General features: G+C 43.8%; 1 protein-coding gene across 1 annotated transcript in view; it reads left to right on the forward strand.

The window, feature by feature from the left end:
• The first annotated feature begins 252 nt into the window (after positions 1–252).
• Positions 253–26,548, forward strand: part of CTDP1 (CTD phosphatase subunit 1) — an 84,319-nt gene continuing 58,023 nt past the window's right edge. Inside the window, exons 1-5 of the mRNA XM_066623882.1 lie at positions 253–825; positions 7,628–7,711; positions 10,204–10,297; positions 11,982–12,110; positions 13,841–13,991. Of these exons, the coding sequence (XP_066479979.1) occupies positions 545–825; positions 7,628–7,711; positions 10,204–10,297; positions 11,982–12,110; positions 13,841–13,991 (739 nt within the window). The 5' untranslated portion in view covers positions 253–544. The remainder of the gene's footprint in view (positions 826–7,627; positions 7,712–10,203; positions 10,298–11,981; positions 12,111–13,840; positions 13,992–26,548) is intronic.

Consider the following 26,548-nt stretch of genomic DNA (forward strand, 5'->3'; position numbering starts at 1 on the left):
ACAGCCTAGTGCGCATGCGCAAAACCGCCACTGAAGAAATGCATGCTGGAACTTGTAGTTCTGTTTCACGCCGACCTGCATCTATATCCCATGAGCCCTATGATTAGAGAGGATGACGCTTGTATGTTATGTAGCCCACGCGGGGAGGTGCCAAGGGAGGGCGCGCGCTGTGACGTCATCAGGGGCGGTTGGGGCTTGCGATGCCGGAAGGAACGTGGGAGGAGTGGCTAACAACGTCCCCTCCTGCAAGCCTACCTGAACCCCGTTGGGCGGGGTGGCGGTTCTGTGTGGCGGTCCCTTTAAGCCTGCCCGGGCGCGAGGAGTGTCTCGCGGCTGCGCACTAGCGCCTTGACCTCGCGCTCAGTTGGCGCGGCTCGTGACTCCACTTCTTGTTGTTGGTTTTGGAAGGTGGTTGTTGGGGGGCGGGTGGGGGAGGGGAGAACGTTCGCTTCACCTAGCTGAGCCGGCGGCAGCGCCGCCGTTGCCATCGCGACCCGCCCCCCGGACGGGCCAGGCCTTGGACGGAGCCCCCGCAGCCGAGGCCATGGAACAGCCGGGAGCAACGGCCGCCGCGTCCGAAGTGACGGAGATCCGCGTCCCCGGCCCGCAGCCCTTGAGACTGCTGGAGTGGCGGGTGTCGGCCGGGGCGGCGGTGAAGATCGGGTCGGTGCTGGCGGTGTGCGCGCCCATCCAGGTGCCGGCCCGGCCCGGAGCCACCCCCGCCGAGACCGGCTCGCAGCGGGCGGCGGAGCGCAAGCTGAAGGCGGAGCGGCCTGGAGTGGTGCGCGAGCTCTGCGTGCAGCGCGGGCAGGTCATCCCGCCCGGGTAAGGAGCCGAGGGCGGGCGGCGGGATCGGGTAGGGTGAACGGGGGGCCTGAGGAATACGCCGCTGCCGGCGCCTGGGGACGGGGCAGAGCTCTCTCCTCCTCCGCTGAGAGGACGCGCCGGGAGCTCTGCGAGCCGCTCCGCCTGCCCCGTCCCTTCCCCTCCCTCTCGCGCTGCGGCGCCAGTGACGGTCGAAGCCCCGCTCCTCCTACACCCCCTCCCCGGCTGCGGCCGGAGAGAGCGACGCAGCCACCCGCTCCCCACCACTCGGCGCCCCTGCTTGCTGGTCTCCGTTCCCCCAGCGCTTTCTCCTCGCTCTCAGCACGGCCAGGACGCTGGCGCTGGACACGCCGAAGGAGTAGGCATCGGGTGGCGGGAGAAAAGCGACACTGTCCGCAGTTGCAGCCCAGTGTAGGCTTGTCTACTTGGCAGGAAGCCCCATTAGAGTCAATGGGGCTTACTCCCAGGAAAGTGTGGGTAGGAGTGCAGCTTGGAGCCCCAGCCTGTGCCTGTCTACTCAGGAGTAAGTCCCATTAGAGTCAATGGGGCTTACTCCCAGGAAAGTGTGGCTAGGATTGCAGTCTTAATAGGCTGGGTGAGAAAGCATCTCTCTGAAGATGCAGGCTCCTTGGAATGAGCACCCTGACTCCTCCCCCCCAGAATGGCAGGGCAAATAGTGGATCTTAATCTGGCAACTGAAGTTAGGTGTAGTTTATGCTCTTCACCACACGCCCCTAAGACATTTCCTTTTTCTCTATTATTTTTGTTAGACCAGTTCCACCAGTACGAGTTGGCATTCAATGCTAATGTACTATTTTATTTGTTTGGAAGAAGGCACAGATGAGTCTAAGAAGCACAAAGAAGCCATGGAACTGCATTGACCGCTACAGTGGGATGAACATGTGTTTTTAAAATTTATTTATTTTATTTTAAACATACTTTTTTGGCAAATTAATTCCAAGGTGGCTTTCAGTTTCCAAAGAAGACTTGGAGGCAATCCTATGCAACTTTCCAGCACTGGTGCAGCCCCAAGCTAACGGAACAAATGTTCCCTTACCTTGAGCAGCCCTCTGTGACTGCCTCCCCACCACAGGATGCAGCACATGCCTCATTGGCATGGTTGCACCAGCATTGGAAAGTTGGATAGGATTGGACCCTCACTTAGCACCTGTTCTGATGTCTTTTTGGCACCCTGAAACACTTAGAAAAGATTTTGCTAGGCCTTTTAACTTTGGCAGGTAATGTTTCAACATAGCTAAGTTTTGCCTGTGGTTTTATTTTTGTTTGACAGTAATTTTTTTTCCTTTGGTTTTTCATTTTGCTTGTCCTAAAACTAATTTATTGGAAAGGTGACATTGAAGTTTAAAACTATACAGGTGTTTTTGTTTCTCTGATATATCTTTCCACATGTATCTTACCCTTAAGGTTACAATTTGGTGTAAGCTTTGCTTGGAAGTAGGAGAGTTAGTGTTAACAGTGACAGAGATGGAGTTGCAAATTAGGATTTTCCTATGTCAGAACTTGCTTTGGCCATGAACTCCCACAAGGTGGCCAAACCATTTGTTTTTCTCTTTGTGCTACCCAGCTGCTGTACAGGGATAATCATGTTTATTCACCTTTCAGGGTTATTGTAAGGATTTCAACAAGAAAATACATATTAAAACTTTGCACACTCAGAAAGTGCTGTACAAATGCTAAGTATAATTAAATATTAGGCAACTAGGAAGCCTACATAAGATTGCTCCATGAGGTCTTGTCACTATTGCTTTGCATTCACCTATACTCTACTGACCTATTTATTTTTACAGTGATTTATGATTACTCTGTTTACCGTAATTCCTTTAATGTTATTGGACGATCTGCACTGATTTTAAACTATGTAAAATATTCCTATTCTGCAACCATTTCGTCTCATTAAAGGTACAGACAGAGCAGCTAGAAACCAGTACTGTAAGTCAGTACATTTGAAATATAACAAAAATCAAAGTATAAAAATAATTCCAACAAGTAAAATTAAGGCAGAAAAGAAGCAAGCATCACATGTAAGTGAGAGCTGAAAGCATAAATAACAACAGAAGGTGAATCAAAGAGAAACTAGATGAAACTATTTTTTCTGCTTTTATCACATGGCTGTTGGCCTTGTCAAGCAGAGATTTCATGCTCTTCCTGGCTGCAGATACATTTGTTATTCAGATGTCACTACTCAATTGCAGTATATAACACCTGGCATCCTATAGTAAGATTGTTTCCCCCCAATAATATTTATTACTTCTATCAATATATGTAGTACATTGCAGAATAATATAAATGGCTGTCATTCCTGAGGAACTTTAGCTGCAGGTTTATAAAGAGTCTGTAATGGATAGAGTGTAGATTGGGGAAACCTAGTAATTGTTCAACTATAAAGCTTTTGCTTGGTGACCTTGAACCTATCACACTCTAACCAACTTCAGTGTTTCTTAACCTGTGGTACTCGTACTGTCAGTGGTACTTGAGGTGGTGTCCATTGGTACTCGCGGGACCCCTTTATCCTCACTGCCTGGCAGTGAGACCAGTGATGCAGTGCAACAAGCAACACTAAGAGGCTTAACTTGGCATGCACTTTCGTGTGCTTGAAAAAGTCCTCCCATCCTCCCTGAGCTTCTTACCAGTGGTTGTTTGCATTGTCTCTCATCTCCAATCTGGAACTGGTGATGCCAATTACTTCCACTGGTACTTCCAGTAGTTGAACTGTGTGAAGTGGTACAGTGGGGGACAAACATTGAGAAATGCTAGCTGCTTCACTGGGTTATTGTGTGGATAGAGGGTGGATGGTTGAGTGGTAAACCATGTATGCCGATGTGAAGTTGTTGAAGGGTGGTATAAAATGGTTGTGCTTTTTTTAAAGCTTTATATGTACACCTTACCCCAAGGGCTCAAAGCGGTCAAGATGAACAGCCTATGAGAAAGCTGTATGCTGATTAGATAGTAAATATTACAGTGGCTGTTATCTTTCATAAGGCAGAACTGGAAACATGGGTGGGGACCGTATTAAGGGAGGACAGTTTGAGATGAGAGTAGAAAACATTCTGAAATTAATTTTGCTGGACTTCTTAAACTTGGGTTCATTTGTATTTGCATGCAACACCTGTTCTAAATCTCAGAAGCACTATTAGACCACCTGAGCATTTATCTGAACTGTATTAATGAGTCTGTTCAGAATGAATTGTCAACTTAACAATCAAATAAAAAGAAAATCATAAGTATTAATTCCAATGGTTGCAACAGTGGTTTCTTGATTAACTCTTGCACTATCCTGTTCCAAAATAAAAAGATTGAAGTGAAGGAAGTGGTGTTCTATAATTTAGATATTAGTATCTAAATTTATATGAGTTTTATTAGTATCAAAATACGTACTTTGATCCAATCATAGGATGGTTTTTGAAATAGTTAAATGGGCTAAAATACTGTAGTTATTCTGGGACTAACATCTTTGGGAATGCTGGGGAGAAAAGTAGGATGCACAAGATGTACATCCAGATTTTGGAGTGAATGGTAATTGATGATCAGTTTTAAGGTAAGATAGTGGTCTGCAGTAGATCACATTTGTTTGCTTGCATGCAGCAGCAAGCTACACTGCTTTGTCCATGTGGGAAGTTCATGTCTGGATTGGTCCTCTTCCTCTGTTTGTGGTGGGACCCAGTGTTGCTCTGAGTTTGTTTGCATCACCTCAGCATTTAGGTTACAGTCCAGTGCATACTATCTAGTAAACAGTTCTAGTACAGGAAATAAGAGTACCATGTGCATCATGTATAGTATGGACATCAGTAGTGAACCTGGCCCCGGTAGCTCCCAGGGCCTAGACTGCCACCCTGGCAAGTTGCTGCCATCTCCCTGCAGGCTACCACCCCCTGATTCCCTTCTGGAGGCCCAGGGAGCCAGCTCACACCCTTCCTGACCCTCTGTGGGCTTTGTAAAGGCGTTGGAGGACCCAAAAAAATCACTTTTGGTTTCCTCCGTGATATCAGAATTTTTTTGGCCCTTCCAGGCCTTTAAGAGGCCCTCAGAATGCTTCTGGGCAAAAGACCCTGGGTGGTGCGGGGGGGGGGGTGATGGTGGCATAGCACTGCTCCCCCAGCCGGGTGCCCAGATCATTTGTCCCCCTTGCCCCCTGAGGTACACCACTGATGGGCATCGCATACTGTATGGGCATCATATATAGTATTCAGTCTACATTTTTATTTTCTTGTAGAGGATGCAATTGTATTTCTGTGAGTTGAATTTGGAATTGCTTGTTATTAAATTCAGAGAGCTGCACTTTTAGTGGAAAGTAACTCTTGCATTGAGATTCTTTTACTCTTTTGAATGGTTAGGAGGGCCTCTATTGAAAGTCATTCCCAACACCGGGCACAACTGCTGAGAAATTCTTCTCAAGACTCAATGAATTGAAGGGGAGCAGAGCAAAACATGACTGTAAATTGCCTAGTGTTCTTGCTCAGCTCCCATTCATTTCAGTGCAATAATGTAAGAACTTCCCAATGGATTGTGCCAGTACAAACATCTGTTTTGTGTAGATACACACAAGAATCAGTAAAATTGTGCATTTATAATCATTGTGCTGTTTGTATTTTGACTGTTATCTTTATTGTTTTTTATGCTGTTTGCTGCATGATGGTGCTTTCAGCTTTAAAACCAGAATTAAAATACATTTTTTCCCCCAACATAAGCAATTGGTTGTTGGATTCAAACATACGGCCTTTTTGGCTTATCATATTTTTTTCTATTATTAATAGAGAACAAAAGTAAAGGGGGATACCGGATGGTTTCTTCTCCACCTCACTTCATGTTTCTCTTTGAACAGGGAGGATGCAAGACACAAGGGAGGGCTGCTTCAGTGCTCCCAAGTGGGAGATGGAGATGGGTGGGCAGTCATCTTCTTCTTGGCAATTTTATGTCAGCTGTCAATGCCACCTTTACTGCCATCATGATGCAGGTCATGCAGGTGCACAGAAGCAGGGTGCCATTGCTTCATATTTCCTTCCTGGCTTGGTTGTGTTATGTACTGCTATTCCTCCTCTCTGTGTGAAGGTGCATAATTGATTCCTTGTTGCTGTGACAGTGCTCTGCTACATCTGCACCCCTGCCTATAGCCAATATAGAGGAAGAGAATCCGTGCACTTGCTGACATAATTGCTGCTTCTCCCGCCCCTGAAAAAAGGGGGAGGAATGGCACTCCATGGCAGCTACGTCCCTGCTGGATTTATCAGTCAGTATGCTAAGGCATATTGTATTCTATGTTCGTGAGAGAATTGCATTGAAATCAGTCAGCTTTCTTATGAGCAAAGGTGAACTTCTCAGTTTGACCAACACTGCAAAATATTAAAAATGTTATGATGGAAACATCATAAAAACTTGAAACTTTTTTGTTGACAGTTGCAATCATAGAGTACTTGCTCACAGAAACAGTTTTTTTAGTTTTTGACTTTTTAAGGTACTGTGTTAGCATTAGTTGCACTTTAATGAAATGTAGTGACTGCAAAAATAATTGTCCCTGAAATATGGGAGAGGGAGTTCAAATCATCTCTTAGAAGTGATGGCAAAAATTTGGATCTGACTTCCTGTGATTTTAACCATTGTAGAAGATGGTTGTCGCATGAAGCATTACTTCTGTTTTTATATTTGACTACTGGGAATTATTTGACTTAGAAATAACGAAAGGAACCTGCAGCAAAATATTTGCATTTTCCCAAAGCCCTCTTCAGTTGTTAAAGGTTCAGACATCTAATTTGTCCATTCTCACCACCACCACCTGGGTGTTTTGCCACTGTTTTTCCAACTGCAACTTCAATATTCCATGGGTCCCGGGGGTTACTAAGCTTGCTGGGACCTTATCAGGCTGTTGGGGGGGGGGGGGTTTCTGATTTTAGTTGCTTTTTCTTTTTTTACAATCTTATCTACTTTGTGTCTTGCAAATCCCCCAAGTATTGTATGTAGAAACCTCTTATCTTGTCTGTAGGTGGCTCTGTTTCACCTACAATATGATACACTCAATCATCTGAGTAACTATAAATTTATGGATACTGTTATGAACGTGAACAGGTGTAGTTAATGTTTCTGGAGCTTTGTGTTGATCAGTAAGGATGGTAGCTGTCAATCAGAAACGCAAAAAATATCTAGAGTGGAAACAACTTTCAAGAGGGAATTATGCTATTACCTAACGATCAGCAATGTCCAATTGCTTATCTGCTGAATTTCAGATCTGTTCATTCACAGTTCTTCTCATATTCCATGACACCTGGTTATTTTGCAGGATTTTAGTCTTAGCTGAAGAAGGAAACTTTGTAGAGTAGTTTTTTGTTATTGGTTCACTAGGTATGTTAGTTACTTGAAGTTCATATATTGTTCTTTTCTGAGATTAGTACTAGGCAATTGATAAATTCTGTTTAAGGGATCACACGAGGGCATGTACACGTTCACATTAGTTTGGTATTAAGTCTGCATAATGTGGGTATACTGTTAATTTAGTATTTGAAACCAGTGTTAATTGCAATAGATATCATGACTATATTATTATATGGGCCTTTATTCAAAATAAGGAAATACTAAAAAATGAAGCAAACACTTGTATTTTATGTTCAACATTGCGTAAACCTGCAAAAAACGTACCATGTAATGATATATAACTGGCTTTTTTAAATTTCATTGCAGCAATAAGAGAAATGGGGAAATGATAATTTTGTGTTAATGCTGTGCATTTGATACAACTTAACAGTTATAAGATGAAATCAGTTTTGTCATAAATCAGATTCAATTTGTTTTCCAGGGGTGTTTTGGTGAGGCTGGAAGGATGCAGTCATCCAGTTGTTATGAAAAGCTTGTGTGCAGAATGTGGCCAGGATTTGACACAGTAAGTATTTGTACAGGTTTGGGCTCTGACTGATAGCACAGAGTTAATCACACTCACTAGAATAATGTCCTCCCCAGTACTAAAAGCAATTTATGCCTATTGTAACCTAGCAGGACCAGAAATCATTGGTCAGGGTACAACATGCTGTTGCACTTGTAGAATAGTAAAACACTACAGTTTGAGGATAGGTGGTGTTCAGTGATGGTACCAGTTTTGGGGGCCACTGGCCTGGGGCAAAAAAAAAGGACCTCCATGATGTGCTACTCTCCGCCCATTGAGTGCACACACCAGCTACCCTTGTAATGCCTGCACCGGTCTGAGACCTCTTTCATACATCCTGTATGGTAGTGCAGCAAGCTAAGACTTGCTGTTGTCTTCCAGGGAGTCATTGGGAGGCACTTTCCAGGCAGTGGTGGGGAGCAGCAGCAGTGGCATTTTACAATTTTTACAACTTCCCTGTGTGTTGGCCAAGCGCAGATCTGTTGTCTGTGTTGGGGGGGCCATGAGCACTTGGAGCCCAGATCTATTTGCAAGGTAGATCTGGGCTCCCGGTAGAACAACTGACCACCGTGGCTGAGGTTTGCTGGACACGCACCCATGCCCGCCCCTTGGATTCACACCTGGTTTGGCCCTTAATGCTGTTTGGGGGAAGGGATGTGAGACATTTGGGAATTGTAAAATGGTACCAGTGGAAGAAGGGGGTGGTTGACTGCTGTTACTGCTTCCCCCACTGTTGCTCAATAAGCAGCTCAGGTCCCATGGGGATGCTTACTACGCGATGATAGGAGAGTTGTAGTGGAGACAGATCCTTTTCTTATGTGTCCAGTACTTTTTAATTGATTATGGAATTCCCTAATGGCAAGGGAACAAAGCTGCCTCTTACCACATGGTTTTTCAGTGAGGGCTCAAAACATTTTTGTTTTAATTTTTTATTTTAATTTGAATTACAAGACACTTTTGGCATTTGCTCTGGCATAGGAAAGGTGAAATAAAAATATTTTAAATAAAATAAATTCTCAGATTCCTTCAGCTTTACCTCTGTGAGGCCAATCTTCAGCCGTTTCCCTGCCATCACCTAGTTAGCATTCCCTCGTGTATGGTGGGAAACCATGACAGTAGCAAACTCTGTGCTGCCAGGGAACAGCAAGCAGATGCCTGGGCAGAGGCTTTTGCATGGAACCTGGCACTGTGGCATGCTTCCTGAGATGCTGATGGGTATCGACTCAGCTGCATCGACAAATAAACCAACAGAGAAAGAACTAAAAATCATAAAACGTAGTTGCTGCAATAGTCAGAAATTATGAATACAACAATACAAAACCAAATGGGCAATGGCTTGTTTTTTTAATATAGGAACAACTACCAAAACAAAATTTCCTTTGGCTGTGTGGTTTTCAGAAATGCTTTCAAGTTTGTTAAAAGTTCTCAAAATTGTTCTCATTAATGTATTTGATGGGAGTTCCCAAGGAGGTGGAAAGAAAATAAGTTTGTCTCCTGTGGAATCTGTTAATATCTAGTTGTAATTTCCTAAGCTGCACTGGTACAGAAGGGCCACACGGCCTAAGCTGCATCTAGTGCCAATCAGGAGGTGACTGGAGGTCTATTGGGGGGAAAGGGAATATTTTTACCCTTACTCTAAATAATGCTGCAGTCAACCCTATGGGGCTTCTTGGATCCACACCAGCTATTTAGCTGTTGCAAATCTGGGAAACCAGGTGTAACTCCAGGCAGGCCAGGACAGGGGTCTGAGTATGCCAGAGGCCTGCTCTGCCAGTTCCGCCCTCTCTCAGGCCCAATCTGTCCTCTGTTCTGCCCTCCCTGTCTCCAAAACACCCTCCTACCACCCTCTTCCAACTCCCATGCTGCCTGCTTCAACCTTACCTGTGCACTGCCCCAGGATACTGGCTGATTCTACCGCTCATGAGTAACCACAAGCATGCTTTAAGGCATGTTTGTGACACTTGGAGCCTGCACAGGGACACCTGCACCAGGTCAACCAGGAGTTAGGATTGTGCCATAAGTTAACTATGGGACGAAACTTCTGGCTGTACCTATTTCATGCCCTGTAAGGACAGACAAGTTTACTTTTTGAACTTTTGTGTAAAAACAAAATACTTTAAATTTTACATGACAAAATACAAGCATATCTTCCTAAGTTCTAAGTGGTGCAAACATATTTAAATGATCCAGTTTCAATTTGTCTCTACAAATTTAAGCTCATATGCTTTTTAAGCAAGTAAAAAGCAAGTACGAATTGACCTTCTGTACCTGAATTGTGCAGAACTTTTTAAAGTATAGATATTTGGTTGCTAGGAAGATGCAATCATCTGTTTCCTTTTTGTGTACCACTGCTCAAGTCTGGTTTGAGCATCAGGTAAATAAGATTATTGCTTGTGAAAATTCACATTGCAATAAATTTGCTAACTCTGTTTGTTGGTTTAGAAACAGTACTGTTGAAATAGTTTGATATTTACTTATTTTCCCTCTATTAGATTGCGAAGCAAGAATGGAAAACAGAATCTGCCAATATCCACAGCAACTGTATCAATGGTTCATAGTGTCCCAGAACTGATGGTTAGCTCTGAGGCAAGTATGCTCCCACTCTTTCTGTCAGTTTTGGCATAAGTTCAAAGTTAAGATCTAATTAAAGAAATTTCTTCATTATGTGCGTATATAATTCAAGCACGACTAACTTAAGCAAGTTGGAAGAGGACAGTCACTCTGAATGGATAGAATCCCAAACCATGCATGATTCTGATGAGCTGAAATAAAATTGCAGCTTTTGAAGATAAAACTTGTTTCCTTCCTAATTTATGTCTGGTACAAGTGATTTCTGTTGTGTGTTTGCGATGTTTCTGGTATAGTATTGTTAATGGAAGGGCATTAGGTAACTTCTTAAATAGATTAAATTATCCACTTAATTCATCTAATTAAATAGATTAAGTGGATTAATTTGGTGTTCTTGAGGAGGCAGGGTATAAGTTTGTTAAACAAAATATAGTAAAGCATACTAGAATTGTGATCTGGCATCTTAAGCTACTTTATTTAGCAGGAGTGGCAAAAAGGGGAATTTCAAATGCATTGTTTCTATGACATACAGCTTGCCATCTGCGGACCAGACTTTATTTACACATGAAAGATTGCTTTGCAATTCTAAAGTATTGCACTTAACATTGACTAGCCAGTTCTGTATGCTGTTGGAGTAAATGGAGAAGCAGAGGTAATGACTGATAGTACTCTGCCCATCATTTGCTGACTGCTAAAAATGATTTTATTTAACCAATTTGTATTCCACTTTTCTCCCTAATAAGGGGCACTTAAAATAACTTACGAAGACAATAAAATACACAGATACAGATATGATCATGCAGAAAGATATTCTGTTTTGCAAGTTTCTTTTGTCACAAAACAAGAGCAGAAGTGACACACCTGCCAGAAATTAGGCAAATTAGATGGCTGAAATTGGGAGTCTCATGTTCATCTTGGCAAGCATTTCATTGCCCTCTGGTGAACATGATGAGATTAGCTGCAGCCTTCGCCCAATGCTTGAGCTGGACAGGGGACAGGAATTATCCTTACAGTTGCACTGCACTTTAGAAGTGCTTAAGTACCTCAGCAGCCTGGAGCAATAATGAGAATATTCCTGCCTCTCTGTTCTAAGCTGAAGAAGAAGGCTAAGGTTTTGATTGCTGGGCTGCTGAATGTTCCAAATGCCTCAGCAGCCCAGGATCAAAGCTAGTCCCAGCTCGTCTCTTCTGCTCCAAAACCAGTCAGCCATTCTTCCCAGTCTTGGAAGCTCAAAGCCAAAACAATCCCTAGCTTTCGCTACGTGTATATGGAGAGAGTGGATCTGTGCTGGATCCAGCCGCCCTGGGTCCCTTTGGGGAGAAGGGCGGGGTATAAATAAAGTTATTATTATTATTATTGTGCTGGGCTTCTGAGTTGCTACAAGCACCTCCAAATTCCAACATACTGTGATCCGTGGCCCCTAGCTACTGTGAACATGATTTCCATAAATTACGAGAGTTTGGGTGTTCTCATTATGGCAGTGCTAACATTTACCTCTGCTTCTGTCTGCACACTATATTCCTCAATACAGCTGAAAGAAGCTGTTCAAATTTGGTGCTCTGGGTGAACAATGATTTAATTTTTTCCCCTACTGAATTATCAAACATAACTGCTGCTTCTAAGATCTGTTCATATATCGTGTTAAACTCCTGTTGGGACTTTCCTGAAGCACACTTATTATGTTAATCTCTGTTTATTGTAGCAAGCTGAACAGTTAGGAAGAGAAGACCAGGAGAGGTTACGCCGAAATAGAAAATTGGTACTAATGGTAGATCTGGACCAGACGTTGATCCATACCACAGAACAGCATTGCCAGCAGATGTCTAACAAAGTAAGGGGAACTCTATTGCTTTTTTTATCAGTCTCAAATTGGTGTTAATATCTTTGACAATTTTTCAAAGAGTGAGAAATTGTGCAAAGAGTATTTTTGGATATGGGGCCTCCATATCTGCATCCTGTAGCAATGGATTCAGTTATCCATGGTCAGGTCCACAGCTCCCTTCCCCATGTGTGCACCCTCTGGAGGCGAGGGGAGCCCTCTGGGGATTCCTTGGGCCTCCTAATACCTTATAAGGCTATTAAAAACGTCACTTACAGTTCCACAGAGAAACTGGATGTTGTATTTTTTCAACCTCCAAGCTCAGTCTGAGCCCAGCAGAGGCTGCAAACAGACATCCACAGCCTCTGCTGAGTTCAAAAGCCCCTCTGGAGGGGAATCGGACTCCCCTTGCCTCCAGAGGGCCTAGGCCACAGGGACAGGTGTTCGCCTATATCTGCAATTTTAGCTATCCACAGGGGGTTTTGGAACAAACCCCTGTGCGATCCACAGGGGGTTTTGGAACAAACCCCTGTGGATCAGGGGGCATGCCTGTAGTGGAGTCTGAAAAAGAATTGTTTTTAAGAATGCAAGTTTAAACTGGCATTCTTAATTGACAACAGTTAATGAATGGCAGCATGAAAAACTCACTAGTCATCTAGTCAAGGACTTAAAACAAAGTAGGCCAGCCATTCTCAAACTTTTAGTACCGGGACCCACTTTTTAGAATGAGAATCTGTCAGGATCCACCATGACAAGAAGTGACATCATCAAGCAGGAAAATTTTTAACAAACCTAGGCTACAATCCTACCCACACTTACCCAGGAGAAGGTCCCATTGACTATCATTGTTAGAAGCATATACATAGTAGTCTCCTGAAGTACAGATGTGTAACATTCTCCAAATATAATCACATGCTATGGTAGCATCAAGTCTAACATTTTAAAAATCAAATATTGAAATGAATGGGGACCCATTTGAAATTGACTCGCAACCCACCAAGTGGGTCCCAACCCACAGTTTGAAAAACTCTGAAATAGTTTATTGAAAGCCTGAAAAAATAAGCAGGTCTATTATTGTCATTATTTAATATGTTCAATCTGCTTGAATGGCCTCTTGCCAGAAAAAGAGCTGAGAATACTCAGTACAGTTACTTGCTGACACACTAGAGGTGGACCATGCTCTAAAGAGCCACGTGTTATTGTGTGCAAGCTCTGCTGTTTCCCATGATTCCCTTGTGGACCTGCCCACCACATTTTGTGGAGGTTAGTATACTCTTCAGACTGGCATTAGCTATGATGTGGGGGGCTTCAGCTAGTTTTACCCATGGGCATGAGCCTCCCTAGATTCCAACCATGGTCTTCCCTGACTTTTTGATTGCACATCTCTCCTGATTATAGAAACCTAAACTAAAGGAACGGAGGTTGCCTAGATGTGTCTCAAATATTTATCACTAAATTTATCTAGTTTGTTTGAGTGCTAATACTTTTCATCAGCCAGTGACTAGTTTGAGTCATGCTGATTTTCATGACGTTAATATAAATATCTAATCACAGATCTCCACAACATGATGTATGTTTGTGTGTACAATAAACTGTTTGGCATTTGTTTAATAGTGTCCAGTAAATGGTTGAAAACTAAAATCTGTAACAGTGAAACTCTACCCAAGCTGTAGCAGGAGCATGAATTTAAGCATGGTGCATAAGTTCTGCAAGTCTTATCAATGTTCTTCCTCTCTTTTTAGGGAATTTTTCATTTTCAGCTAGGACGAGGGGAACCTATGCTGCATACACGGTTGCGTCCGCATTGCAAGGAATTCCTAGAAAAGATTGCCAAACTATATGAATTACATGTTTTCACTTTTGGTAGCAGACTTTATGCGCATACTATTGCTGGTAAGTAGTACACTATAAAACACTATTAGGCCACTGTATAGCTGTTTTCAAATTGCTTTTCAAATCTTCTTGAGCAGGAGTACGTTTACATTGGGCTCCAAATCAATATATACTGTTATCCAAGAGGAAGTTGGTAGTGCAGCGATTTTGAACTACTGTGCCGTGGTGCATTGGTGTGCCGTGAATGGTCCACAGATGTGCCGCAGGAGTTTGGGGAGGATCATTTATTAGTCGGGCCATTTGGAAATGTGAGCCCCCCTCCAGCAGTGCAGTGTGCCTTGTCAAAAAACCGATGGTGTTCCTTGACAGTTTTAGTACCTTGTCAATGTGCCATGAGATAAAGGATGAAAATTGCTGCATTAACATGTGAATGACACAATTAGATATTCATTCCTTTATGAGAGATGTGATCTAGCAAACTGCTGACTACATCATAATGTTTCTTTCAGGAGAGCAATTAAAAATATAAATTTCTCATACCAGATAATTCAATGAATTATTTGGTAAAGCTCTGCTTCTATTTTATGGATTTCAGGTTTGGCATTATGGTATTAAGAATGTTGACAGCATTCTTATCCTATTGCAGTTCAGCATTTTCCTATCTCTATTGACTGTCCAGTTTATAGCATTCCATTTTTTCTTTAAAACAAATTGAATAACCTATGGTAACATTAAGAATGTATACTGATTAAATGGTCAGCTATTTTTGCTTGTCTTTTTGTTTACTATTAGCATTGAGCTTGTTTATAAAATGAATTACAGAAATGTCAGCTAAATGGAGTCCAAGGTGATTTGATGAAGATGCATACATTCATTTCTGTGGCTTTTAAGAACATTTTATTCTAATAACAACCAGGTAGAATCTGGGTTCTGTAATTCTGCTAGTCACTAATTGAACTTGCAGTTTTTCTCTTTACAACGGGCTTGTGGTCTGTAATCTGTGACTGCACTTGGTACAGTACAAGAAAAACATTTGAAGAAAGAACATTACTGTGAACTATAGAATGTAAGATCCTTTAGGTAACGTTGGATATAAATTATGATGATGAAAGAAATAAGTGTGATGTTGAAATGTTCCAGCTAGCATTGCAGATTGTGTGCCTTCATCTATCCTCTGTAGGTTCCATTTAGAAGCTTTTTAGAACCTCTTTACATTCTTGTAGTATTTAAAAGAGCCAAAAACACCAGAGTTAGTGCTGGCAACTGTGTTCAGTAAACCTCTTGTCCCACAGTTGAAATTACACAATATGGGAAATACAGTGATGTTTTCTGCTTTTCCCTGGGCATTATTTTAACGCCCCCCCATTGCCTCTGAACAATTTATGTGTTCATGTGTTTCTGGCTTAGGCTGTATGTTTTCATTGTGCAAAAGGTGTTTGGCGAACAGTTCATAGTTCTTATGGGGTTCTACTTTCTTGTATTACAGTTCTCCTGTGTATTATAAATAAGCTCAGTAAAATTCATTCATATAACTTCTGTCTCTAATTCATTCATTTATGTAACTTCATTCAGATTTGAAATGTAAATTAATTCTTTTTTCCCCCACCCCTGACAGTGTCAGGGAGATGATGTGGCTCTCCTGCCAGAACATTTGCCTGTCCCTACCTAAAGTGGTTAGGTGACAGCTAACTAATCTTTAGTTTTATTCCCTTGAGAAAGCTCTACAGCAGGGGTCTCTAAACTTTTAGGCCAGAGGGCCACATCAGATATCTGGCATGTTATTGAAGGCTGGAAAAATAAATAAATTTTAAATATAAAACTTAAATACGTTAGAAACCTCAGAAAGTCTAAGGTCTTCAAACGGCCCAAAAATGTCACTCCTGTTTTTTTAGAAAAATAAGGAAGTAATGTATTTAGAATGCATTCTGAGGAGAGGCTCATGGCCTCCCCAGCCCTTAGAACCCTCTCCAGGTGCATCTGGAGCACAGCTCTGATCACATTCAGTTGAATGGGTGAGATGCTTGCAGGAGACCAGAGGCTTGCCACGGGCCAGATAGAGGCTTGTTGTGGGCTGCATCTGGCCCACAGGCCAGGGTTTGGAGACCCTTACTCTACAGAGTTAGGGCGAAACATGGGGATAGGATCTAGATTTTGTGATTGTAGCCTTATAAACGAATCTTTCCTTAGGAGCCGATTTTTTGTAAATGACTACATAATTCAAATTCATTTGCGTATGCTATTCAGCATGTTTGCGCAACAATATCTTGTCAGATGTTACACTCCCCCCTCTCCAATGATTCAGGGCCAAATTCTATCCAAGTGCCAGTGCAACTGTGTCAATGGGACATGCACTGCATCCTGTGGTGGGGAGGCAGTCACAGAGGCCTCCTCAAGGTATGGGAACATTTGTTCCTTTACCTCAGGGCTGCATTGCCACTGTACCAGTGCTGGAAAGTTGGATAGGGTTGGGCCCTAAGTCTCTTAAGAACCACCATTGGTCTTTGGAGCGTACAGTGAGGGAAAGCAGTGTGAGAAACCGTTATCTTCTGAGACAAGCAGAGTGCCAGGGTTCTGCCAAACAACTGCTTGATAACCACTACCCTGAAAGTGGTGTGGTTCACCTCCAAGACTTGTATGTAAATCAAGTCTTCCCCTGTTTGAATCTCACTTCTGCCAGGAATTCACTAGGTGTCCCTAGGCAAGCTATTCCTTCTCGGCTTCAGTTCTCAAGCTACAATATGGGGATGATAATTTACAGGGTTGTTGTAAGGTTTAGATCAAGGTATTATGTGTGAAGTACTTTACACACTGGAAAAAATTGCTTAGTGGTGGTATTAAGAAACCTGAGATGTCAGATGTGACATGACCACCAGAGGGGTAGGGTTTTATCTGGTAGGCAAATTCTCTTTCTGCTACCTCTGGAGGTATCTAAAGAAATGTCAAAGATTTATACTTGAAAGTATTTGATACCGTATTTGCTGGCGTATAAGACGACTTTTTTGCCCTGAAAAACATGCCTCCAAATGGGGGGGGTCGTCTTATACGCCCAGTCGTCTTATACGCCGGCAAATGGGCCTCACGACCGGGAAAGCGTAGCTAGGACTGTAGCCGCACTGTGTCACGAGACCGTTAAGCGCGGCCTGAGGCAAGCAAAGGTGGGAGACCTGAGGAGGGGACTGAGGAGGCGGAGGCGCTGGAGGGTGGGGGAGGGGAAGGCGGAGTAACGGTAGCTTGGCCAGGAGAGAGCCGCTGTTCTCGCGCTGGGCACTCAGCTTTTGCGAGACTTCACGGCTGCCGCCGCAGCTTGGCTCTCCCTGACGCTCCGCGGAGCCGGCGCTATGGCAGGGCGGAGGGGACTCCTAGGGTGGCGACGGTGTCAGCGCCTGCTCGGGGACCGCAGCGGCGGCAGCAACCCAGAGCTGGCTCCCGGCAGGCAGCTGTGGGGCGTCAGTGCCGGTCCCAGCAGTGGCGGGCTGAGCGCCTTGTCGGCAGGGGCTGCCGGCGGCGCACTCGCCTGGTTCTTCTGCCAGCGCTTCTACGAGCAGCCCCGCGAGCGGGAGCGGAGCGACGCCTGCCTCCGAGGCCCGGCGGCAGCAGGGGGCGAGGAGCAGGACCTGGCGAGGCTGGCCAGGGCCGCGGGCTGCTGCCCATCCCCGTGGCGGCCGCTGCCAGGGAGGCAACGGTAGGTGAGGAAGGAGGGCGGGAGGGAGCGCACCCCGCCCGGCCCTCCTGCGCTCCTCAGGGGCGAGGCTGGATGGAGGATGCTCTTGGGAAGCAGGTGCAGGGGAGGCGCCACTCCATCTCCCTTGGCAGAACCTCGCCAGGCAGGCTCAGTGTCCCTCAATGCATTTTCCTGCAGAGACGGTGCTGGGTGGCGGGTGCTTCATCTGTTGGGTTCCTGCCTGCCAAGCAGCTGTGAGGCACCAGAAAATAAGGCCCTGAGCATCCCTAGCATAAGAACATAAGAACAGCCCCACTGGATCAGGCCATAGGCCCATCTAGTCCAGCTTCCTGTATCTCACAGCGGCCCACCAAATGCCCCAGGGAGCACACCAGAAAACAAGAGACCTCATCCTGGTGCCCTCCCCTACATCTGGCATTCTGACTTAACCCATTCCTAAAATCAGGAGGTTGCGCATACACATCATGGCTTGTACCCCATAATGGATTTTTCCTCCAGAAACTTGTCCAATCCCCTTTTAAAGGCGTCTAGGCTAGATGCCAGCACCACATCCTGTGGCAAGGAGTTCCACAGACCGACCACGCGCTGAGTAAAGAAATATTTTCTTTTGTCTGTCCTAACTTGCCCAACACTCAATTTTACTGGATGTCCCCTGGTTCTGGTATTATGTGAGAGTGTAAAGAGCATCTCCCTATCCACTCTGTCCATCCCCTGCATAATTTTGTATGTCTCAATCATGTCCCCCCTCAAGCGTCTCTTTTCCAGGCTGAAGAGGCCCAAACGCCGTAGCCTTTCCTCATAAGGAAGGTGCCCCAGCCCCGTAATCATCTTAGTCGCTCTCTTTTGCACCTTTTCCATTTCCACTATGTCTTTTTTGAGATGCGGCAACCAGAACTGGACACAATACTCCAGGTGTGGCCTTACCATAGATTTGTACAACGGCATTATAATACTAGCCGTTTTGTTCTCAATACCCTTCCTAATGATCCCAAGCATAGAATTGGCCTTCTTCACTGCCGCCGCACATTGGGTCGACACTTTCATCGACCTGTCCACCACCACCCCAAGATCTCTCTCTTGGTCTGTCACAGACAGCTCAGAACCCATCAGCCTATATCTAAAGTTTTGATTTTTTGCCCCAATGTGCATGACTTTACACTTACTGACATTGAAGCGCATCTGCCATTTTGCTGCCCATTCTGCCAGTCTGGAGAGATCCTTCTGGAGCTCCTCACAATCACTTCTGGTCTTCACCACTCGGAAAAGTTTGGTGTCGTCTGCAAACTTTGCCACTTCACTGCTCAATCCTGTCTCCAGGTCATTTATGAAGAGGTTGAAAAGCACCGGTCCCAGGACAGATCCTTGGGGCACACCGCTTTTCACCTCTCTCCATTGTGAAATAGCAGCAGCAGCAGCTGTCAGGCAGGCAGACCTTCAGCGTTGCCTGCCTGCATTTCCAAGCACAAAGATGCTTGTCAACAAGGATACTTTATCTGTTGGGTTCCTGCCTGCCAAGCAGCTGTAAGGCACTAGAATCCTACCAGAAAAGAACAGCATCCCTAGCATCAGAAGCAGCTATTGGGGAGCCAAGTAATTTTCCTCTGCAGTGCGGTCCCGGTCCCGGCCCCCCCCTGCACCTGGCAGCAAGGACATTGCTTGGGTCAGCGTCTAGGCACAGCTGCTGCTTGAGAAAGGAAAATAAGAAGAGCAGGGAAAACTTTTTTCCAAGGGTGCAGTGACCTCGGCATAGCATAGCCTGTCTCTCTTTCTCTCTCTCTGTGTCCCCTCCCCCTTTGTTCTCATCACTATCTGTCACAGAGCCACTTCTTCAAACCGTGTCATTTTTCTATGGGGAAAGAACTTCTCTATAAGAAAAATACTTGAAAGTCAAGACCTGAGCGGGTTATCTGTTGTGATCTGTTGTGCTCACACAAGTCTGATCTATTGTACTTACGAGTAGTAAGAGGTTGTGATTGGCTGCACTGGTCCAGCCTGTGTAGTGTATGCACAGCCAAATAATCATACATGCACTCGTCAGATGTGACACCCTGCATGTAGTCTGTGTGCTGTTTCTGTGCTCTTACACAAAGTATGAAATGCTTTTTGTGTAAGAGACTCTGAGCCTAATCCTATGCATGTCTACTCAGAACTAAGTTCCATTATAGTCAGTGGGACTTAATCCCAGAAAAGTGTGGGTAGGACTGAGGCCTCATTGTGGTTGGTGCTCAGTGGGGAAGTAGGGTGTGACCCAGGGGTGTCCAAACATTTTGGCAGGAGGGCCACATCATCTCTCTGACACTGTTGGGGACCGGGGAAAAAATTAATTAATTAACATTTAAAATTTGAATAAATTTACCATATTTGCCGGCGTATAAGACGACTTTTTTGCCCTGAAAAACATGCCTCCAAGTGGGGAGGGGTCGTCTTATACGCCCAGTCGTCTTATACGCCGGCAAATACGGTAGTTATATTTTGTGAGAGAAGAAAGTTGCTTCCACAGATGCTTCTGTAGTTGCATACTCTCATTTCTACAGTAATATGTACATGCTTCAAACACTAGATGGCAATATTGTACAGAGAGAGGCTTCCATGTAAAGCCTCAACATGATTAGTGCTAGACAAATACTGGATTTCAGTTAGGAATTTAAAAAAAAAATGCTTTTTTGTCGTTTTATTTTGAACTAACACGGGCCCTTGGCATCCTTGGAGGTTCTGTTTCTGGACATGGGTAGTAAAATCTTTTTTAAAAAGGTCAGAACTAGTTTTTTAAAAAATCAACAGCATTCCCTATGTTAGTGCTGCAAACTGCCAGCTGCAAGGTAGCATCTATTGCTCCTGGAAGCCATTTCCAGGTGGCGCCAAGCCCTGGTGTGCTCCAGAATGAATTGCTGAAGTGTTTCCTAAACTCTTCTGCAGTGCATTCTGGGGTGACCCTGGGCTAAGGGAGGAAGTTGTGGGCCTGAGTACAACCTGGAAGTGGCTTCATGAGCTCCAGAGAGTGACCCTTGGTTTATCCTCCAGCATCCATGGATAACAATATAGCGGATGCCAAGGGACCACTGTACTTCTCAGATGACGAGTTCCTGAAGTAAAAGAAAATAAAAGATTTTCACAGCTGTATTGTTCCTGTTTTAGCAGCAGTATGTATCTGAATTCCATTTGTAGGGAAGTATCTGAATTCCATTCGTAGGGGAGCAGTAGCAGCTGAGAAGTATACCTTTCTTTCCTGTGTGGGGGCTTCCCAGATCCAGCTTGTGGGCAACTGTGGAGGATTTTGGACTGGATAGGCCTTTGACCTGATCCAGCAGAGCCTCTCTGACCAGAGTTCTTCTGAGTTCATTTTAAGCCTCCAGGATATCACACTATTGAGAGTTCAAATAACCTAGAGCAGGGGTGCCCAAACCCTGCCCCTGGGGCCACTTGCAGCCCTTGAGGCCTCTCAATGTGGCCCTCGGGGAGCCCAATGTGGCCCAATGGGCCTCTGGCCCTCTGGTGATTGTTGGAGCCCACACTGGCCCAATGCAACTGCTCTCAGCTTGAGGGAGACTGTTTGACCTCTCGCGTGAGCTGTGGGATGAGGGCTCCCTCCACTGCTTGTTGTTTCACATCTGTGATGCAGTAGCAGCAGCAAAGGAAAGGCCAGTCTTGCTTTGTGCAAGGCCTTTTATAGGCCGTGAGCTATTGCAAGACCTTCATTCATTCATATAAGTTCATCTTTATTCATTTATGTAAACTTATGTAAATTTATTCAAATTTTAAATAGAAATTAATTCTTTTTTCCCCTGGACCCCGACACAGTGTGGCCCTCCTGCCAAAAACTTTGGACACCCCTGACCTAGATCAATGGTTCTCAACCTTTTAGCACCATGACCCACGTTTTAGAATGAGAATCTGTCAGGACCCACCAGAAGTGATGTCAAGAATGGAAGTGACATTATCAAGCAGGAAAATTTTTGACAATCTTAGGCTGCAATCTATCCACACTTACCTGGGAGTAAGTGCCATTTACTATCATTGTTAAAAACATACACATAGTAGCCTGCTAAAAGTACAGATCTGTAACATTTCCCCAAATGCAATTATATACCATGGTAGTATCAAATCTAATATATTAAAAATAAAATATTGAAATAAATGGGAACCCACCTGAAATTGACTCGTGACCCACCTGGAGGGTCCTGACCCTCTGTTTGAGAAACACTGACCTAGAGAAATGCCAGAAGTTATCTAGAAACGTCAGAGGTATTCACATGGAAATCGGAGCTCTAGAACCGGCTCCGGGAGGGGACGGGACATGTCTCCAGAATATTTTCAGTGTTCTTTGTCCTTAAAAGATATGGGAACCCCACAGCATCCTTGATCCAGAAAGTGGGAGTGACTTAATGATTAAAAGTTTAGAGTAGAAATCAAGTTCACAATCCTGGCACCAGTCTAACAGAAGCCTATCTCCAAATCTCTATTGGGGATGAATCACCTGATACTTGACATGTGTTGATACTTACTGCAGAGTTGCAGTATTAAGTCCAACCTCCACTCATTCTCCCAGTTGTTCACCATGCAGCCTTAGTGCTGTTCCTGTGGATCCAGAATGTGCACATTGGCTTTTATTTATTAAAAGATATGTGTCTTTCTCTGGAGAGACGTCAAAGACATCTGGTCACTTCCTCAGTCTCAGGAAGCCCTACATGTAGCTACAATTGGTCAGAGTTTTCCAGAAGCACAGCTTTCAGTTATTTGGGTGAAAAGCTTTTCATAACCCAGACTTTTCAGTATCTGGGGAAATCCGAGACACCCCAGCAAATAGATTTTTTCCCCCTTTCCTGCTTGAAATACTTCAGCATTGGAAGACAGGCTTGTTTTCCTGGACAGGGTCCTGAGGATGATGGGATCAAGTTTGGGATGTTCTATTCCCAGATTGTGCTTGAGTTGATCAGTATGCAACTTTCTTTACACAAAATATCTTAGCCAGTATTTACATAAGCTAATGTGCCATTTACATTGTATGAAATAATTATAATGTGCTGCAAAGAATTGCATACATGAATAAATCAGATTTTGCTCAGTTTGATGTTTGTTCATTTTGCTTTAATATGGCTGAGTACACCAGGACCAAAAGTGATATTAATGGCAGTGCTTTTATTAACGGATCAAACCCACAGTGACCAGTTCAGTCAAACATATGAATAATTGTTTTTGCATGATAGAGGGCTGTTTCTATGCATTCTAATCTTTGCAAAAAAATTAAAATGATGTCTGATGCTGTTTCATCATTATGTGGTAGAATGCAGTTGGGAATTTGAATGCAAATGTGGAAGCGGTTTTCTTTTTGTCATGAATTGTAAAATTGAATTTTTTTACCAAATACTTTAGCACAGTGGTACTCAAACTGGTGGGTTGTGACCCACCAGCTTGTGTAACGCTTCCCCTGTCCCTTTTAGGGGAGGGGGAAGAGGAGAGGCAGGAAAGTGATTTCCAGGATCATGTCCCTAAGGCGGTGAAGAGGAGGTGCTTTCACTTACTTGTGCTCAGTGGAGACTGCAGGAGGTGAGGGGAGCCCAGCGCAGCCCTGTGCAGGACTCCCCGAGGCTTGGAATCTTGAAACAGAACAGTCACAAAGTGCTTCCTATTTGCAGGAGGTGCATTGCAATTGCTCTGTTTCAAGATTTCAAGCCTTGGGGAGTCCTGAGGAGGGCTGCACTGGGCTCCCCGCACCTTCTGCAGCTTCCAGCAGCCTTCACTGAGTACAAGTGAAAGGCCCCCCTCCTTTAGGGACATGATCCTGGGGACTGCTTCCCTGCCCTTGCCTCTCCCCTGCAAAGACTTACTGAGGGAGTAAAGCTCCCTCAAAGTTTGAGAATCACTGCTTTAGCAAGTCTGCTGTTGTACTGCATTTCTTAGAAACTGTATAAATATAGGATTATGCAAGGGCTCTTTATGACTACTTAAGTTCAGTTTTGTGATAGTGAAATTTATGGGACCAAAGAATTATAATCTGTTCTTAGATAATTTACAATTATGGTATGGAAGAGTCTACCAAACAGGTGGCCCTCATTATCCATGGGGGGTTCTGTTCCTGAACACTTGTGGATAAGGAAACCAGGATATTGAAAACCCTTGGTTTTCATCCTTCCCCTCCAAACCCAACCAGAGCTAAGCTCCAGTCAGGTTCAGAGACTCTTCTAACTTCCACAGAGGATGTGTCTGCCTGCAGTCTCTGCGGGCTTCAGAATGAAGTCCAGAGTCATTTAAAGGCAACTTCTGGTTTTCAGTGGAAAACACCGCTCCCCTCACCTCCGGGGTGTCCAGGTTGACTCCAGAGATGTCTGAGTTCGGGGACCTGCAGATGAAGAAATCAGTGGATACTAACTCCATGGATAATGCGTGCTGCCTGTACTTTGAAATTTTCTGTATGCTCAAACCTTGAGACTAGAGGATAGAATTAGAGCACAGGAAAGATTGAGTAATACTGGCCACTTCTGTTCCCATACTTGTCCAATTTTATCTTAACATGTTTTTAGCGTTTTATCGTGGTTTAAAAATTGCAGTTACTGTTACCAACCAATCAGTTAGATGAGTACAGTGGGTCTGCCTCATCAATGGGCTTGGAACCCATGGATTTGACCCAACGTTTGTTCCAAATCCGCATCTGGAGGGCCTCTGGACACATTCAGAAGTGCCTTCCGGTCAACTGGAGGCATGGGTTCTGAGGAGCAACAAGGACGCATGTGGCCTCCCTGTGCCTCACAAGTCCTCTTAGAGGCACTTCTGGTTGCATTTGGAGGTCCTCTGCCCCCCCCCCACCCCACATATATCAGTATTCATGGGTTTGATATCTGCGAGTGGGTGGTGAGTCTGGTGAACAGATCTCCCTGAAGATACCAAGGCCCAACCTGTAATTTAAAGCAAACTGTGAGTGAGCATGAGAGCGAGATTGAATATATCATGGATTGGAACTTGGTATATCTTTTGATTTTAGATGGATTCTAGGGATTTCATGTGATGTTGATGAAACTCAGTCTTTTGGACATTAAATAGCTCCTTAGGAGTTGTGTTGTGCCAATATTCAAAGGAATATTTTCCTCAAAAGTAATGTTAAAGTTTCTAAAGTATTGCAGGCAGTTTCTGCAGTCAAAAGTGAAGTGGTGGATAAATCCTCTATTGCAGTGATTCCCAAACTTTTCAACTTGGGGACCCACTTTTTAAAATGAAACTCTACCTGGATCCACCTAGGTTTATGAGACTTAAATATTTTATTTCTTTCTAGATTTTTTCGTTTACTAATAAGTAGAATAAATTCGCAGAAAAAAGATGCTCAAACACTTATCTCCCTGTGGACTCTTTGCAGGGCAATTAGCAGCTATCTGGTTTTTGTATAGCTGCAGTGCTTGAAGCAGTTAGTTATCTGATCTTTCCATCACTTGTTTTTCATGAGAGATTCTGCTTTGTGACCCACCAAAAAACTGTTCACAAGTGGTTCCCAACACACAGTTTGGAAACCAGTATTCTATTATATAACAGTGGTCTATTGATTCCAGTACCCCTTGCAGACAATTTTAAAAATCTAGGAAACAGTAAAGCATGCGCCCCTTGAATGTAAGCCTTCTGTATTTTTTCATTCATTATGTGATCTGTGTTCCTCCTGAAGTACACTGTAGGCTTCTAGAGTCAAGGCTCAGTATAACGCTATGTATGCGATTTTTTTCTTTGTTCTTTTTGCATTATAATTTGTATGTCTGAAAAGATGCAAAGGATTTTTTGTGTGAATTATGTAGATTTCCTGTCTAACTGTAGGAGTCAATGATTTTCTGAACTGCTAAATTTTATACAATGATTTAACATTAAACATTTTATCAACTGCTGATTATAACCCTCTTAACAAGCATTCTTTGCCTGCAGTTATATTGTAACCTATAACATCACCTCTGCTTGATTGTCTAGATTGGAAGAGAGGAGTCTTGTATACATGTGTGTATCCAGGTTGTGCAAAATGCATTGTACAATCTACTATAAACTTTTTGTGATCAAGCCCCACTAAACAATTTATAAAGTGGCATTCTTCTACAACTCTCGTAACCTTTTCTCATTAAGAAAAGTTCACTTAACTTTTTAGCACAGAATTTGGCAATTTGCTGTACTAAGACTAACTGGTAGCCCAATCCAATGCTAGGGCAACACCGGTGGCCCGCGCTCTGCCCTGGCAGTGGCTATGTCAGCATTCTTGCTTAACTGAAAAATGTGACGTGTAGGCAACTTGGCCTGCATGCTACAGGGAGACTAACTGAACATTAACAGGAAACAAGGCAGTAACTGCTTCTACTTTATATTTGGTTAGTCTCCCTCTAGCATGCAGGCCGTTTGCCTACATGTCACGTTCTTCAGTTAAGAAAAATGTTCCATGGTTAAGCACAGATCTTAGTTCTCCCAATTGTGACCCAAATTGAAAACTGTAGTTTGTTTAAACTGTGGTTAACAATACACAATTTGAATAAACCAAAGCTCCCTTAGCTGAATGAAATTGGGGTTTGCATTTAGTTCAAAAGTGAGTCCTTTAGAATTCTGCTCTAGTGCAGAAAGGAGTGGGGTGGAGAATGCGATCCTGAAACTCATCATTCATAACCATGATCTAGGTTGTCCCAGTTCAGACAATGTCATTGTGTAGGATACACTTTTGAAGTGGTCTTCTAAAATGTCTGTATCTGTTGGTACCTAACTGAATGCTCTTGATGAGAGAGAATTTTCAAGGCTATGATTAGTCTTTACTTTTGGGAGAAAATGGGAAGCTTAGCAAAAGGATACTCAGGCTTGAGGCATCTTTTACAAAATGAAATGTAAGCAGAAATAGAATTATTTTCACTGCTTAATGAAAATGAAATACTAAGAATTTGGCCTATTATGGTATCTATAAAAGGTGGTTTCCATTTAGAAAGATAACGTT

This window comes from Tiliqua scincoides, chromosome 4 (assembly GCF_035046505.1).
Source record: "Tiliqua scincoides isolate rTilSci1 chromosome 4, rTilSci1.hap2, whole genome shotgun sequence".
NCBI lineage: Eukaryota > Metazoa > Chordata > Lepidosauria > Squamata > Scincidae > Tiliqua > Tiliqua scincoides.